This window comes from Mustelus asterias, chromosome 2, assembly GCF_964213995.1.
Source record: "Mustelus asterias chromosome 2, sMusAst1.hap1.1, whole genome shotgun sequence".
NCBI lineage: Eukaryota > Metazoa > Chordata > Chondrichthyes > Carcharhiniformes > Triakidae > Mustelus > Mustelus asterias.
In genome coordinates, this window is record NC_135802.1 from 144,957,849 (window position 1) to 144,974,802 (window position 16,954).

General features: G+C 43.6%; 1 protein-coding gene across 1 annotated transcript in view; it reads right to left on the minus strand.

Moving 5' to 3' along the window:
• Nucleotides 1-14,798, minus strand: part of LOC144481149 (collagen alpha-6(VI) chain-like) — a 148,721-nt gene extending 133,923 nt beyond the window's left edge. The window contains exons 1-3 of the mRNA XM_078200727.1: nucleotides 14,692-14,798; nucleotides 8,764-8,906; nucleotides 5,065-5,179 (exon numbers count right to left, since the gene is read on the minus strand). Coding sequence (XP_078056853.1) covers nucleotides 5,065-5,179; nucleotides 8,764-8,906; nucleotides 14,692-14,798 — 365 coding nt within the window. The remainder of the gene's footprint in view (nucleotides 1-5,064; nucleotides 5,180-8,763; nucleotides 8,907-14,691) is intronic.
• Between the last annotated feature and the right edge of the window lie 2,156 nt (nucleotides 14,799-16,954).

The following is a 16,954-nucleotide window of genomic DNA, read 5'->3' on the forward strand; positions in this document are numbered from 1 at the left end:
TAAAACGACATGCGTTTATACCTTTCATAATCGCACAGCATCTTAAAGTGCTTTACAACCTATAAAGTACTTCTGACGTGGAGATGCCAGTGTTGGACTGGGATAGGCACAGTCAGAAGTCTCAGAACAACAGGTTAAAGTCCAAAGGTTTATTTGGTATCACGAGCTTTCAGAGCGCTGCTCCTTCATCAGGGGAGTGGAGACTTGGGTTCACAAACAGGGCATATATAGACACAGACTCAATTGCAAGATAATCTTGCAATTGAGTCTGTGTCTATATATGCCTCGTTTGTGAATCCAAGCTCATGATACCAAATAAACCTGTTGGACTTTAACCTGGTGTTGTGAGACTTCTTACTGTGAAGTACTTCAGAAGTGTTGTCAATTTTGAAATGTAGGAAACACAGTGGCCAGTTTGTTCACTATGAGGTCCCACTAACAGTAACAAGATAAATGATCAAATAATGTGTTTTAGTGATGCCAGGTGAGGACTAAGATGTATGCTCAGGCAGAAGAACGTTGGGAGAACTCCCCTGCTTCCTCGAATAGTGCAACAAGATCTTTTACATCCACTCAGAGCCAATTCTTCTCATATTGTGAATGTAGTCCTTTTATAAGTATTACACATTGATTGCATATGAGACAGAGGTTATGCTGTTGGATAGGCTATAGTGATACATATTTATATTGTTAGGGTGATACAGAACAACTGAAAGGGGTGTGTGCACGCTATTTGTTGCGGCCAGCCCCGCCACAACAGCCTAGTAAATCATAGAATCCCTACAGTGCATAAGGAGGCCATTCAGCCCATTAAGCCTGCACCGTAATCGTTTAATGTCCCATCAGAAAGACCCCAACTCTTCCTCACTACTGCATTGGAGGAGGAGCCTAAATTGTTGCACTCGGAAAAAGGAATTTGACTAAAACTGAACTATTTCCAAGATTTCAGCAGAACAGAAAACACACAGAAAAAGCTAGCAAATATGAAATCGTACTCTCACCAGGCAATTGTTTTGAAAAAAACAGCTGTTTGTCTTATGTTAATACAATTGAATGTCCCTGGGCACTTTGTAGGAGCATCATAAAGCAAAATTTGACATTGAGCCACTCAAGGAGATATTGTATCAGATACTATCACGTTCATATGATGGGAAAAGTTTATAATGGGATGTCCTGTTTGCATATCCATTTGATGGCTTCCTGTGATGCTGTGTGGAGCAAGGAGGTGCCTCCGGCATTAGGTCTTAGTAGGCAAGTTGACATGATGTGTTCTATGGGTCTGGGATTCATGGCCACAACTGCACTTTGAGTTAGCCCTGATCTTACACTTATGGAGCGGGTGGCCGCATCGTCCGTGCCCTGTGCCATTTTAATTGAGCGCAGTCCACTGTCTTCAAGAGACGTTGAAGCCAGTGATCTCCACTGTTGTGTCAGTGATGAAGCACTGGTTCCTGATGCTGCTTGTATCCCTCAATTGAATCTATCTGGATATTGAGTTGATGGCAGTTGCACGAATATTAACTGCTGCTTCCCAACGTGGCTAATGAAATTTTAAACACTTCCTTAAGGTTGTACGGCAGATGAGCAAAAGTTTGGTCAAAGAGGTAGGCTTTAAAGAGAATCTTAAAGGAGGAAAATGAAGTAGAGAGAAATGTCTTCATAATTTTACAGACCTTTGTTTGGTCACATAGAAATGTAGAAGATAGGACCAGGAGGAGGCCATTCAGCCCTTCTCTGCCATTCATCACGATCATGGCTGATTGTCCAACTCAATAGCTTAATCCTGTTTTCTCCCCATAACCTTTGGTCCCGTTTGCCCTTTGGCCTTCTCTTAAAGAGCCACATTCTGTTCAATATTATTTGATCATTTAAACTACTTGTTTCTATTATCATCCTTGTAAGCAATTCTTTCTGTCCAATGCAGCCAGGCTGTATATGACATTAGTCTTATTATTTTGTCATTTACAGTCATTTGGATATCCCTGCCCATGGCTGGGCAAACATCATTGACATTTGCATCACTTACGGCAAAAGTAAAATCCTAGACATGGCAGGTGCACCAAAGACTTGGCACATCAGTTCCCAAAGAAATTTCCGGAACATTCCCCTGGCATTGTTTCAGTGGAAAATCTAAGCTCCCTATTTTTCCAGCGGGAGATTTTAGCACCGCACAGATGAGAAACATTGAAAGTATGGTTTGTGTTAAGTCCAGATATGAAATCATCAATATGAACTCTATTCTGAACCACATCACGTTCATGACAATTGGAACATGGTAATTCTTGGAAATGTACAGAAGCAGGAAATTAATTTCTGCTGATCCCCAGGCTACAGTAAATACTGAAAGAGCCCTAAGCAGCACTGAACACTGGAGGCATCCAACAATGCATCCAAATGACCATATTAAATTTAACCAAATCTCCAAAGTACAGGTTGTTATGATTGGGGGGAACGTGCATGACATTTTGACAACAGTATCACCCAAAAGTCCTTTCAGAGACATGCAACTCAGCAGATTCGTCCCCTTCTGCTTTTTTTGGCTAACTCCCAAAGGTTCATAGAATAGAATCCATGGAATCCTTACCGTGCAGAAGGAGGCCATTCAGCCCAACGAGTCTGTACTGATCGCAGTCCTGCCCTGGTACTATCCCCACAACCCCATGCATTTACCCTAGCTAGTCCTGCTGACACTAAGGGACAATTTAGCATGGCCAATCCACCGATCCCACACACCTTTAGACTGTGGGAGGAAATGGAGCACCCGGAGGAAACCCACGCCGACAAGGGGAGAATGTGCAAACTCCACACAGACGTTAACCAAGCCGGGAATCGAACCCGGGTCCCTGGTACTGTGAGGTATCAATGCTAACCACTGTGCTACCGTGCCGTTCAAAGTGATTTCCCCATAAGTAACAGTGAAGCAAATTCCTATCCCAGCTTTCCCAAAGATCGGTGTCTCTATATCTGTTGCAGTGATTTGCTTGCAACTGTTACAACTGAAGCTTTCTCCCAACAATGTTTAGGCAGAGAGACCTGCCCCTCCAAAGAATTGAACTCTTGTTCAACTCATGTATAGAGCAAGTGGATTAGTGCCCCACAGGATTGACAATGACCCTTTCAGCAAATTTGCTGCACTGACATATTAGAATCGATAGTGAGATTGTAACAGGTCACCACAACTGGTAACACTCACTGCCAAATACTGAAAAACTGCTCCAGAGTGGTCCAGGCAAAGCAAGTCTTATTTCAGCACATCAATGGTCTACTCTGTATGGTTTTTATTGTCTCCATTCTGCGTGCGTGTGTTGCATATCGGTCATATTGTCACCGGATAGACCTTATTGCTCAGTACCATAGAACTATAGAAAGTTACAGCACAGAAGGAGGCCATTCAGCCCATCTTGTCCATGCCAGCCCAAGGACACCTAGGTGCCCTTTCTAATCCCACCTTCCTGCACCCGGCCCATAGCCCCTGTAGTTTACAGCACCTAAAGTGCAGATACTTTTTAAAAGAGTTTAGGGTCTCTGCCTCCACCACCAACTAGGGCAGCAGATTCCAGACACCCACTACCCTCTGCATAAAAAGTTCTTCCTCATGTCCCCTCTACATCAACTGCCATTTATCTTGAAGCCATGTCCCCCTGTTCTAGAATTCTCCACTGAGGGAAACAATTTTATCCTGTCTACTCTATCTCTTGCCCTCATAATTTTATACACAGCTATCAAGTCACACCTCAGCTTTCTTTGTTCCAAGGAAAATAACCCCAATCTATCCAGTCTCTCCACATAGCCACACTTTTCTAACCCTGGCAACCTTCTTGTGAACCTCCTCTGCACTCTCTCCAGGGCAATGCCGTCCTTCCTATAATATGGTGACCAATAGCCACCCTTTAGTTTGCCATGGTGATTCAAATGTAGCTGGCATAACAGACTGCTGCGGAAGGTATCATGACTGCTGCCAGGATACCAGACATTAAACTGCATTATGCGCTATATATGGCCCACACCATTTGGATGCTGAAAGAGTGGAATCCCTTTTAGCTTCAGAGCTGATCTGTGGAAAAAGCAACATAAGTGTGGTCGATGAAAGTGTGCACCAGGGAGAAGACTATAATCCTACTGAAGCTGCAACGTTTACTCTGCCTGCTGGTCTCTGACAAGAGAGAAAGAAATATGGTTAGGTTTCTTTGAACAGAGAATCTCAGTGATTTCTCTGATACTACAGCAGTAAATGGGGTGGGAGGAGGATTGTGTGAAGCTTAAAAAACAGTATGCACCTGTTGGGCCAAATGATCCATTTCTGTGCTGTAAATTCTTTGTAATTTAATGTGATATATTATAGAGATCTAACCATAAGCCAGAAGGATTTAGACAATATAATAATTATCATCAAAACAGATCATTAGTGCTCAAATTGTTTGATTCACAACATTACATAGTAATTTGTTAAGTGCAGAGGACTCAGAAATGAGCAGTAACTTAAGTTGTGTGTGTGTGTATATAAAGGGGGAGAGAGTGCATACAGAGAGATACTGCGCGTAAGACAATAAATACACATTGAGAATGAAAATTGGTGAGACTTTAGAAAACAGTGGCAGTGAAACTTAACAACAAAAAGGTCAATGATAAGAATGAAATGAAGTGTATTTTAAAGCTGTGTTATTTTATCAAAGAGCAAAAGCTTCAACATTGGGGAAAGTTGCAAAGCGGGCACTACCCACCTGCCCACCCAACCACACCAGCCACCCTACCAGCCCTGCCATGCTACCCAACTTCCACCCCGCCCACCAGCCACCCTACATACCTTCCACTCTGCTGCCCTACCCACTGCCACTCTAGCCACATGCCACCCTATGCACTCCCGCCCTGTCGACCTGCCACCCTATCCACATTCCAATCTGCCACCCTACCCATCTGCCACCCTACACACATCCACTCTACCCACCTGACACCCCTGACACCCTACCCCCTTACCCATTTACCTCACCTGCCCTATCCCTTACATACTTACCTTCTCACTGCATGTTTTCAAAGCTGTTTTGCACATTTAAATTCTTTACTTACCAGAAAACAGCAGCAAGTGCTGCAACATAAAGGTGTCCAGCATGTCTTCCGCTGATGTCCCAGTGATAGGATGAAGCTCTTCGAGGGATTACTGGAGAAGCCAGGGTCAGGCGCCCTAGCCAGAAATGTGGAATTTTGGCATTGTGGGGAAAAGTAGGTATGGAGTGGCAATCCAACAGTAATTGCCACACCTCAGACGAATCCAGCCATTGACTTCAATCGGATGGGTCTCCAATGGGGTATGCAATCCAGTGTAGTCTGTTTTACAGCATTTCTAAAAGTTAAAATTGCCCCTTATATTTCCTGTCCCCTGGATTTCTTGTGCTGTTGCACCAGGAAAGCAGTGCGGGCCTGACAGACCAGGGTGCAAAACAGGATGAGCACCCATTGCACTGATTCCTGCTTCCTACTTGCTCAAAGGCACTGCAAGTGCTTAATATGAATGAATACATTATGTCCAGAAACAAATGAGGGAAATACATCAAATGATACATTTCATGTCATTAACAGCAATAGATGCAAGAAATTCCTGCACATCCGATGCTGCCAAGGGTGGAGGTATGGGTCAAATTTTAAATGGTCAGTTTTCCTAATCCAACTGATCACAGAGAAAGTAATTGCATTAACAAAATTGATACAATAAAGATCAGGGCATGTCCAAATCATTCAAGTGATTCTTGGAACCACCGCAAATGACACCATTCCCCATCCCTCAACTAAGCGACACATCCCAATCCCACAAATAGTCTCAACATCCTCTCAAAACATTTGAAAGTCCCTGATACTGGGAAATGGGAAATGTTAGGGACATGACTAAGGGGCAGGTAGGAATCTCAACCTCCCAAAGATCAGGAAAGTTTGGACCTCCATGTTTATATTAGTGAGAATAAAAGTATCAGTCATGCACAATACGGTAAAAATATTATAATTTTAAGACAGTCAGGTTTTATCTGCAATTATTACTTAAATCTCGGTGTTTACTGATTGCTGAAGTATTTCACATAAATTCACATTCTCACAAATGTTTTCCAGTTACTATTAATTGCATGAACTACTTCAGGAAGAAAGACAATATAATTTATAAACTATGCATTGCATTCCTTTATTACTGTCTAGAAGTTAGACTGCAAAATAAATCTGTCAATCTGGGATTTCCATTGTGCTTGTTTGCTAATAATACATTGCCGATTGGATGATTTTTAATTGTCTTTATACTATTTTTTTGTATTTTTTAATTCTATAATTTCAGGGTGCATTGTCATATTGGATTTTAGCCCTCACACTTTTCAACAGATCATCATACAATATCCCTTGTTGGAAACCTGTTGAAAGTTGTTTCCATTCTGGATTAGGAGAGCTAATGTAAATCTCTACTTGAAATCAGTGGCCACCTAATTAAGTAGGCCTCAGTCAGTCAACTAAATTCTAAGTATGGACGTTAAAACAAGCTGTTGCTTTTTATTAAGAGAGTTGCTTCCGAGCACCTCCACCGCCAATGAATATATCACATGCAATTCCTTGGAAGCTTTCTTTCTCAAGCTGTTGGATCCCAACATACTGGCATACTGGGCTTCTGAGACAACAGATAAAAGTTAAATCCTGAGAATACTTGGTGAAGTAACATGTCTCCTCAAGAACTAGGGGTGGCACGGTGGCACAATGGTTAGTACTGCTGCCTAACAGTGCCAGTGTTCGATTCCCGGCTTGGGTCATTGTCTGTGTCGAGTCTGCACATTCTCCCCATGTCTGCGTAGGTTTCCTCCGGGTGCTCCGGTTTTCTACCACAGTTCAAAAGACGTGCTGGTTAGGTACATTGGCCGTGCTAAATTCCCCCTAAGTGTGCCCGAACAGGCGCCAGAACGTGGCGACTAGGGAATTTTCACAGTACTTCATTGCAGTGTTTACGTAAACCTACTTGTGACACTAATAAATAAACTTAAATGACAGCTTCCTGACGAATTAATGACCTGCACAACACTGGTGGGGCTGCTAAACGTCAGGAACAAAAACTTTAGTGGAGAATTTGTTGAAACTATGGTTAGACAACTCAAGGAAATTTTGTATTTAAACTGCAGAAGCTGAATACTCGGAATCCAGTTCGGAGGTTACGACAATCAGACCATCCTTGTCATCTTCCAGCAATATCTGTATTGCATTCTCATATAAACACGCGTGCAAAATTATTGTGCAGCTCTGTTATAAGTGAAACACACAACATGCAAGTTTAACCTGGGAGGGGGGGGGGGGGGTCTCAAAAAAGAATTCTAAAAGTTCTCAAACTGAACTTTTTTAAGAGCAGTTTCACAGTGTAATCTACACAACTAGAAGTTGCAAGCACAGCCTAGGTTATTTTATTAGTGGAAAAAAGCCCGTTCACACTGACAGAATAAAAGGCTGAGAAGTTTCTCCAGAATATACATTCAGAGCGAAATGTTAATTTTTCTCACCTGTTTGACTCTACATGGGGGCTACGCTGTCCTCACGCCTTTCGCCAGTCACACCTGAAAATGAAAAAATATTTTAAAGTCAATTTACAATCCCAGCTCCCTTCCCAACTGATATGGATGCGCTTTTCGTCCTTCAGTTGACTCTCTCTGCACTATAAAGGAAGCAAAGATTGCAGATAAGAATCTCAATTTGAAGTTCTAATCAAACCTAACGCTATCATTGCATCTGAGTAAATGCATTCTGAAACTCTTCAGATTGCATAAACAATGTGCAAATGACCCCCATACAATGACATTAATGTAGCTAATTATGTTTCAGAATGGAAGTTCTCTGCATTACCACACCCTTTGTCCAAGACATTGAATTAAACATCTACTTCCTAAACTGTTCCCATTATATATCTTCATGTAAACTGCAGGTACAAGATGATATTTGCACTTCATAAAGGTGGGAAACATACATTTAAAAAAAATACATCCTTCGCGTTTTAAATCCCAATGGATTTGTCAGCACAAGTCTGTGAGATAAAAGGATTTACTTACTGGACGGTCCCTCACTGATGTCTGAGCTGAGACACTGAGCTCTGAAACTCATTTTAAACCTGGGACAGCTGACTCCAAACCGCACCTCCTCAATGAATCTCAGCAAAGACCTTGGCAACTTATCAGGGATACATGAAAAAATGGACACTAACCCTAAACCTAATATCTCTTTTCAGATTCTCAGGGACCACCCTGCATGTTCCTATTTCTGACTTTCGGAGTTTGTTTTTTTTACCATTTCGCCTCAATCAGGCCCAATGGAATAACCACCTTAAACAGTCACTTGTCCTCCTTGAACTGCTGTGTTAAAGGTGAATACAGTAAGAGTTTTAACAATACCAGGTTAAAGTCCAACCGGTTTATTTGGTAGCAAATACCATTAGCTTTCGGAGCGCTGCTCCTTCATCAGATGGAGTGGAAATCTGCTCTCAAACAGGGCACAGGGACAAGTGTCATAGCAAAGATAGGTGTCTCTGTGCCCTGTTTGAGAGCAGATTTCCACTCCATCTGACGAAGGAGTAGCGCTCCGAAACCTAATGGTATTTGCTACCAAATAAACCTGTTGGACTTTAACCTGGTGTTGTTAAAACTCTTACTGTGTTTACCCCAGTCCAACGCCAGTATCTCCACATCATTAAAGGTGAATGTCAGTTGTATTGGAAGCATTCTTCAGCTCTCACTGCATTTAAAAATAATTACAAAGTCATACCGGTTGGATTTTCATCTTCGAGACAGATAGCTGGAGTTGGAAAATTTCCAGGTTTGGGGCGTCCGGCTGGGGCGAGGGTGCCAGCAAAGATAGGATTTTCATTCCAGGAAGAATGGGTGAATGCTGGAGTCGACCCACCAGCCCTGAAAACAAATCAAATCAAACAATCAGAGAATCCCTACAGTGCAGAAGGAGGCCATTCGGCCCATCGAGTCCACAATTCCACCCAGGGACTATTCCCATAACCCCACACATCTATCCTGCTAATCCCCCTGACATTAGGGTCAATTTAGCATGGTCAATCAACCTAACCCGCACATCTTTGGACTGTGGGAGGAAACTGGAGCACAAACCCATGACTCGGGGAGAATGTGCAAACTCCACACAGACAGTGACCCAAGCCGGGAATTGAACCCAGGATCCTGGCGCTTTGAGGCAGAAGTGCTAACCACTGTGCCACCATGCCGCCCTGCAGTGCCAAACTGGGCTGTTTAAAAGACCTTCCTTGATGCTCTGGGAATGTTTCCATTGTAGTAAAAATAGTAAGGTCCTCTTCCCTCACACCCATTCATCCTCCCTCACTCCCCATGCCCTATCCATGCCAACTCATGCTACCTCATACTCACATCCCAAATACACCACCATGGCTCCTAATACCTTCCATGCCAAGATATATCTCCTAACCAATCGCCGCTGCCCCTCATATGAACCATATCAAGCTATGGCACGGCCATTTCCATTCAGCCACCATGAAATCAGTATAGAACCAATGAACCCTAGCATAAAAGTATTGCTACATATCGTTAGTCACTCATTGCAAAATCATTTATTTAATGGCCAGAATTATATGCTTCCCCCAGTGCATCCTGAGGTGGAGGCAGCATTTAATTGCATGGATGAGATTCTCTACAAGATCCCACCCATCCCAACGGTCAGGATTTTACACCCTCAGACGGGAAGCTGCTCTTGACACAATAAAGGCCCTTAATTGCCCACTTAATAGCTACATAATGGTCTTTTCCCACCCAATCCCAATATTTAGGCTGGCAGGCAGATGATAGATAGGGGAGAAACCCAAAATTAAAGGAAGTTTGATGTCGGGCACCTCCCTCAGAAGCCCCTTCTGACTGGGAACACTCTCACATCAGGGCCCAGAAATCTCTGGACCTCTCTTGCCCCTCCGACCTGTCCCTCCTCGCAACCCCCTCAGCCTTCCAATCCCTCCTTTCCCCCCGACTGCTGCCACTTACCTTTCCTCCAGTTCTGTTTCCGGAATGAATGGACAGATGGTGGGCAATCTGATTGGTGACAGGCAGTACGTAGTCCCACCTTCTGCTAATCAACGCTCGTTAGAATACGAAATGTCTCACTAAATTGATCGAGTTTTCGAGGAAATGACAAAGAGGATTGATGAGGATAGGGCAGTGGATGTTGTCTGCATGGGCTTCAGTAAGGCCTTTGACAAAGTCCCTCATGGCAGACTGGTGCAGAAGGTGAAGTCGCATGGGATCAGAGGTGAGCTGGCAAGGTGGATACAAAATTGGCTCCGTCAAAGAAGACAGAAGGTAGCAGTGGAAGGGTATGTTTCTGAATGGACGGCTGTGACAAGTGGCGTTCCTCAGGGATCAGTCCTGGGACCTTTGTTGTTTGTAATATATATAAATGATTTGGAGGAAAATTTAACTGGTTTGATTAGTAAGTTTGCGGATGACACAAAGGTTGGTGGATTTGCAGATAGCGATGAGGATACAGCAAGATATAGATCGGTTGGAGACTTGGGTGGAGAGATGGCAGATGGAGTTTAATCTGGACAAATGTGAGGTAATGCATTTTGGAAGGTCTAATGCAATAGGAAATATACAGCAAATGGCAGAACCCTTAAGAGTATTGATAGGCAAAGGGATCTGGGTATATAGGTACACAAGTCACTGAAAGTGGCAATGCACGGTGAAGAAGGTAGTCAAGAAGGCATATGGCATGCTTGCCTTCATCGGCCGGGGCATTGAGTTTAAAAATTGGCAAGTCATGTTGCAGCTTTATAGAACCTTACTTAGGCCGCACTTGGAATATAGTGTTCAATTCTGGTCGCCACACTACCAGAAGGATGTGGAGGCTTTGGAGAGGGTACAGAAAAGATTTATCAGGATGTTGCCTGGTATGGAGGGCATTGGCTATGAGGAGAGGTTGGAGAAACTTAGTTTGTTCTCACTGGAACGACGGAGGTTGAGGGGTGACCTGATAGAAGTCTACAAGATTATGAGAGGCATGGACAGAGTGGATAGTCAGAAGCTTTTTCCCAGAGTGGAAGAGTCAATTACTGGGGGGCACAGGTTTAAGGTGCGAGGGGCAAGGTTTAAAGGAGATGTATGAGGCAGATTTTGTACACAGAGGGTGGTGGGTGCCTGGAACTCGTTGCCGGGGGAAGTAGTGGAAGAAAATACGATAGTAACTTTTAAGGGGTGTCTGGACAAATACATGAATAGGATGGGAATAGAGGGATATGGTCCCCAGAAGGGTAGGGGGTTTTAGTTAAGTCAGGCAGCCTGTTCCTGTGCTGTAATTTTTTGTTCTTTGTTCTTTGAAATGGCATCACATCTGCTGGAGTTGATGGGGATGCAATGCTAAAAATTCCAGCCTGTGTTAATATACTTTGAGATATATAGAATCCTACAGTGCAGAAGGAAGCCATTCGGCCCATCGAGTCTGCAGCGACCACAATCCCACCCAGCCCCTATTCCCATAACCCCATGCATTTACCCTAGTTCGTCCCCCTGACACTAAGGGGCAATTTAACACGGCCAATTCACCTAACCCACACATCTTTGGAGTGTGGGAGGAAACCAAGCACCCTGAGGAAACCCACACAGACACGGGGAGAATGTGCAAACTCCACACAGACAGTGACCCAAGCTGGGAATTGAACCCGGGTCCCTGGTACTGTGAGGCAGCAGTGCTAACCACTGTGCCACCATGCTGCCCATATATCTGTGAGATGTGATCATGAGTGATACAAATAAGTTCTATTTGATTGTCTTTAATTCATTATATTGTATGTTTTATTTCGTTTTAAACTAGTACCCCTTATTTGATTCTTTTTGTGTTTTGATGGGATAACACAATATGAAAAATATACAAATGCAACAGTGGTTCATGATACTTGCCACGTTAATTAGCACCATCATAGTGTGATAAGTAGATCTTGTGCACAATGAGTAGTGTCCCTGCCTCTGGGCCAGAAGCTCTGAGTTCAAGTCCCACCCAGAACTTGATGGCCAAGGAAATCAGTCAAATGGGCTGAGTGTGTCAACCGACAAATGCCTCAAAACATGCCAATTGCTGGTGGTAAGGGCAGGAGAGACTCCTGGTCAGCCATGCTTGATATGGAGTGGCGTCACTCAAGCCTTTGGTGACAGACTCGCGATCTGTTTTGGGAATTACAAGGTATCGAAATGGATGAATGTCTACTTTAGTGCACCATGAGGTGTGGGAAGAGAATTGGAATCATTGTGTGATAACATTGCATTCCTCCTCAAATAATTGGAGAAAACACGTTTAAGTATCACATTGAGAGTGCTAAGCCTGCATTACGCACCATGGAGAGGGTGTAGAGGAGATTTACTGGAACAATACCGTGAATGAGGGACTTCAGTTGCATAAATATTCAGTTGGATAAATGAGAGAATCTAAGATTGTTTTCCTCAGAACAGAGAAGGCTAAGGGGAGATTTAATAGAGTTTAACCTGTCGAATAGAAAGGGGTTTGATAGAGTAAATAGGGAGATGCTGATTTCAGTGCTGGAGGTTCAATAATCAAGTGACACACATTTAAGATGATTGCCAAAAGAACAGGAGGGAAGGTAAGGAGAAGTTTGTTTTTTTACCACGGTGGCTTGTTATGATCTGAAAACGTGACGGGAGCAAATGAAGGGAATTGGATTAAAGTGGGAATATTCACAGGGCAATGGGGAATGAGTGGGAGAGTGAGACAAATTGAATGGCTCTTTCAAAGAGCTGACACAGACACAATGGGCCAAATGGCCTCCTTCTACATTGCACTTCAAAGATTCTACACCACTTTCACTATCATTTGAAATTAATAAAAACGAAAGCAGCACAAAAACAAACAACTAAAAATAAATGTTCTGAATAAATGAGCAGCATTCCAGAATCATGTCCCTTGTTATCAATAAATCATACTGAAGTGTCTCAAAACTCCACCACTTTAATCTAGCATAACTCCCTTTTATGAAGATGGGATTTAATTCTATTTCCCAAGAGAATCAACTTCTGAGCTGGATAAAGTTGAAGAGAATGGAGAAGAAAATTGAAACATAAAGAAAAGGGTGTAAAAATCACCATGCATCTATAAATATTCTTTCCGTTGTACCTAATTGTAATTTATACTTGGACTAATCCCAATGCTATTTTATTAGTTATTTCTCTTGGTTTATTGCGAATGTATAAAGTTTTTCCTCATGTTCTGTTCTGAATTTACTTTTCATTACTTTATAGTTATATCCTCTGGCCCTTTTGTGTCCTACTTTGAAGTCGTAATCTGGGGTTTACTTATCTACCTTTCATTATTCCTTGCACATGCTATTCTTCCCACAGATATCCCACACTCTCCTTCGAGCGATTGATTTTCATAGTTTGCGAAAACATTTCCAACCACAGCAATGTGTCAGTTCATATCTTTCTCACATCCTCCTTTGAATGTCATGCAACTGGTGGAGATAACATTATTCACTAGTTGGATGTCTTGAATGTAAAGGTCCACTTTCCTCATTATCTTTCTATCTTCATCTTCCACACTAAGAACTTTGGGCTTTGGCATCAGGAAATTTGCGGGTACAATCTGTTACCACAAAACTTTAGCAAATTTGAATTGCAACAACAGTTTGCAGCATCATCAAGCATGGGCTTCTTTTGGACTGGCACAAAAGGGGAGCAACCCAGTGACATTGATTTTGGCTCAATGGAGGAAATGCAAACCATGGAGGTCCACCGCTCCTATAGCTCACAAATGCTACCCAAATATTTGGGCAGTTTCAATATAAGAAGGTATTTCCATTCATGTTGCACCTTTTACAACTTCAGAATATCCCAAAGCACTTTACATTGTACAAAATATTGAAGTGCAGTCACCGTTACAGAGGTCTACAAAAGCAAGATGGAGCGGTGTTTGCCCATTGCACTTCTCTTCAAGCTCAAATAGAGAGAAGGTCATGTCCACCATGCACCTGTCTTGTCTGAAGCTACGGAATGCCCCTGTATATATTCTGGTGATGAAGCCTCACAAGAATGAATTTGGGAAAAGCCTTCCCATTGACTCAGAGGATTGAAATGCCCTGCTAGTTGCTGAAATTCCTTCTACCGCCTTTTTTCTTGTATAACATGATGATGTTTGTGTCACGCAACTTTTGTGGGACAGAGCCTTCTCTCCAGCAGAGGAGCAGGAGGTCATGGAGGTTTGGCAGCATGTGGGCTTTCCATACTTGAATCATTCATCTGGTATTCTGTCCTATCCAGGTGCCTTCCTTACTGTTAGGGAATCAATGGCCTTTTTGAGCTCAAGTACTGAGGGTTCTTCATACATGACAGGTTGCTGCAGAAGATCACCAAACACAAGCAGAGAGATACCTGTGTCATATAAATATAGCTCAGAGTGGTGCCCTACACAGCAGGCCATTTGCTTGCTCTAGTCAGAGTATCTTAGAATCACAGGATTATTAGATGCAGAAGGAGGCCATTTGACCCATCTTGTCTGCACCAGCTTTCTCTTGCCTTTTCCCCGTACCCCTGCACATTGTTCCTATTCAATAATCATCTAATGCCCTCTTGAATGCCTCAATAAAACCTGCCTCCACCACACTTCCAGCAATGCATTCCAGACCCGAACCCCTCACTGTGTGCAAAGGTTTCTTCTCACATCACATTTGCTTCCCCATCTGTGGATTTGAAAGGAGCAACTTTGGTGATGGTGGGGATGAGTGCTCTTTTGATACAGTCACATAGCGCAATGGTAAAAACTGCCATTTTGCATAGGTTGATACAATACTTTTTGGCACAATACCTTGCTGTCCTCTGCACAACTACCTTAACTAGCAGTAGATTGTCTGCTTTAGAGTTGGGAGACAGGGTAAGCAAGACGGGTTGATTTAGTGACTGGAGTCATTTCTGTTAGAATCATAGAATCTACAGTGCAGAAGGAGGCCATTTGGCCCATCGAGCCTGCGCTAACAACAATCCCATCCAGGTCCTATCCCTGTAACACCACATCTTTACCCTTCTAAGTCCCCCTGGCACTTAGGTGGCAATTTATCATGGTCAATCAATCTAACCTGCACATCTTTGGAGTGTGGAAGGAAACCGGAGCACCCGAAGGAAACCCACGCAGTCAGGGGGAGAACATACAAACTCCACACAGACAGTGACCCGAGGCCGGAATTGAATCTGGGTCCCTGGCGCTGTGAGGCAGCAGTGCTAACCTCTGTGCCACCGTGCCACCCAAATTGCTGCAGATTTTTCGGTGAGTCTCAAATCAATATTTGTTCCTTTATCTTCCTTTGCCAAATTTGGTAACTACAGCTTTATTGATGATTCACCACAGAGATTTCTGGGCTTCATCAATGTTATTTGGTGAGTCCTCAGTGTGAATGGACTGTCCGAGAGCTTCTGTGAACTTCTGATATTTGTTGTCATCCCCTATGTATGGAACGTTGAAGTGTGGAATGCCATTATGTTCGGATTTGTGTATTTTCACCTTGCTACTGACAAGTGAGTGATCAGTACAGTATTTTCCGTGCTTTTCGACAGGGGTTTGGATGAGAATGCTAAGAGCAACTGCAGTAAGAAATTAACTGAATTCGAACCGGAAGGACATAGGCACAAACCTTTTTGAAGATGAAGTGAAGGAATTCATTCATTTCACCGATGATGACCTCTGCGCTTTGAGATCACCAGCTGATTTGTATAGACTTCTATGTGGTCATTTGCAGGCAACCTTTCCAAATGTGGAAACCAGTCTGAAAATACTCTTACCAATACCTGTCACAAATGCTTCCGGTCTGCATTGTGATAGGCGTGGGTGTGAAGAATGATGGACAGATCGTGTCTTCTGGTGATTTTCAGGTCAAGTTGGTGCTTTTGGCCAGAATTTGGGCGGCACGGTACCACAGTGGTTAGCACTGCTGCCTCACAGCTCCAGGGACCTGGGTTCGATTCCCCGCTTGGGTCACTGTCTGTGTGGAGTTTGCACATTCTCCTCGTGTCTGCGTGGGTTTCCTCCGGGTGCTCCGGTTTCCTCCCACAGTCCAAAGATGTGCGCGTTAGGTTAATTGGCTATGCTAAAAATTGCCCCTTAGGGTCCTGAGATGTGTAGGTTAGAGGATTAGTGGGTAAATATGTAGGGATAAGGGGGTAGGGCCTGGGTGGGATTGTGGTCGGTGCAGACTCGATGGGCCAAATGGCCTCTTTCTGCAGTGTAGGGATTCTATGATTCTTTGATTCTAATTCAGGTGGATTGGCCATGTTAAATTGCCCCCTAGGGCAATTTTGCCGGCACATCCGCCCGAGGTTCGTATGATCCTGCCCGAGGCCAACGGAGAATGCCGTTCTCCAAGCCTCGCCCGCCCCCGGGCGTGTCGGTAAAATTCCAGCCTTAGTTTCCAAAGATGTGTAGATTAGGTGGATTGGCCATGGTAAATGAGCAGGGTTACGGGGATAGGGCGGAGGGGAAGGCCTGAGTGGGATACTCTTTTGGAGAGTCAGTCTAGACTCGATGGGCTGGATGGATTTTTTCTGCACTGTGGAGATTCTATGACTGCACCTCTGGCTTTCCACCTTCAGCATCTTTTCATCATTTTCTCATGAGTGGCATCCCATTTTTGAGACATCCTTGTACATCAGCTACAAGAGCAAAGTCGCAACAGGCGATCCAGCTGTTGTGAAGTAAGCACAAGTACATCCAAAGAAGTCACATGATGAGATGTCACGACCATGTAACACATGGCCAAACACCATACGAAAAAACCAAAAGAGTATCCCATACATTTACCATGGCGAACCCACCTAATCTACACATCTTTGGACACTTGAGGGCAATTTAGCATGACCAATCCACCTAACCACATCTTTGGACGAGGGGAGGAAACCAGAGCACCCGGAGGAAACCCATTGAATCCAAGCTGAGT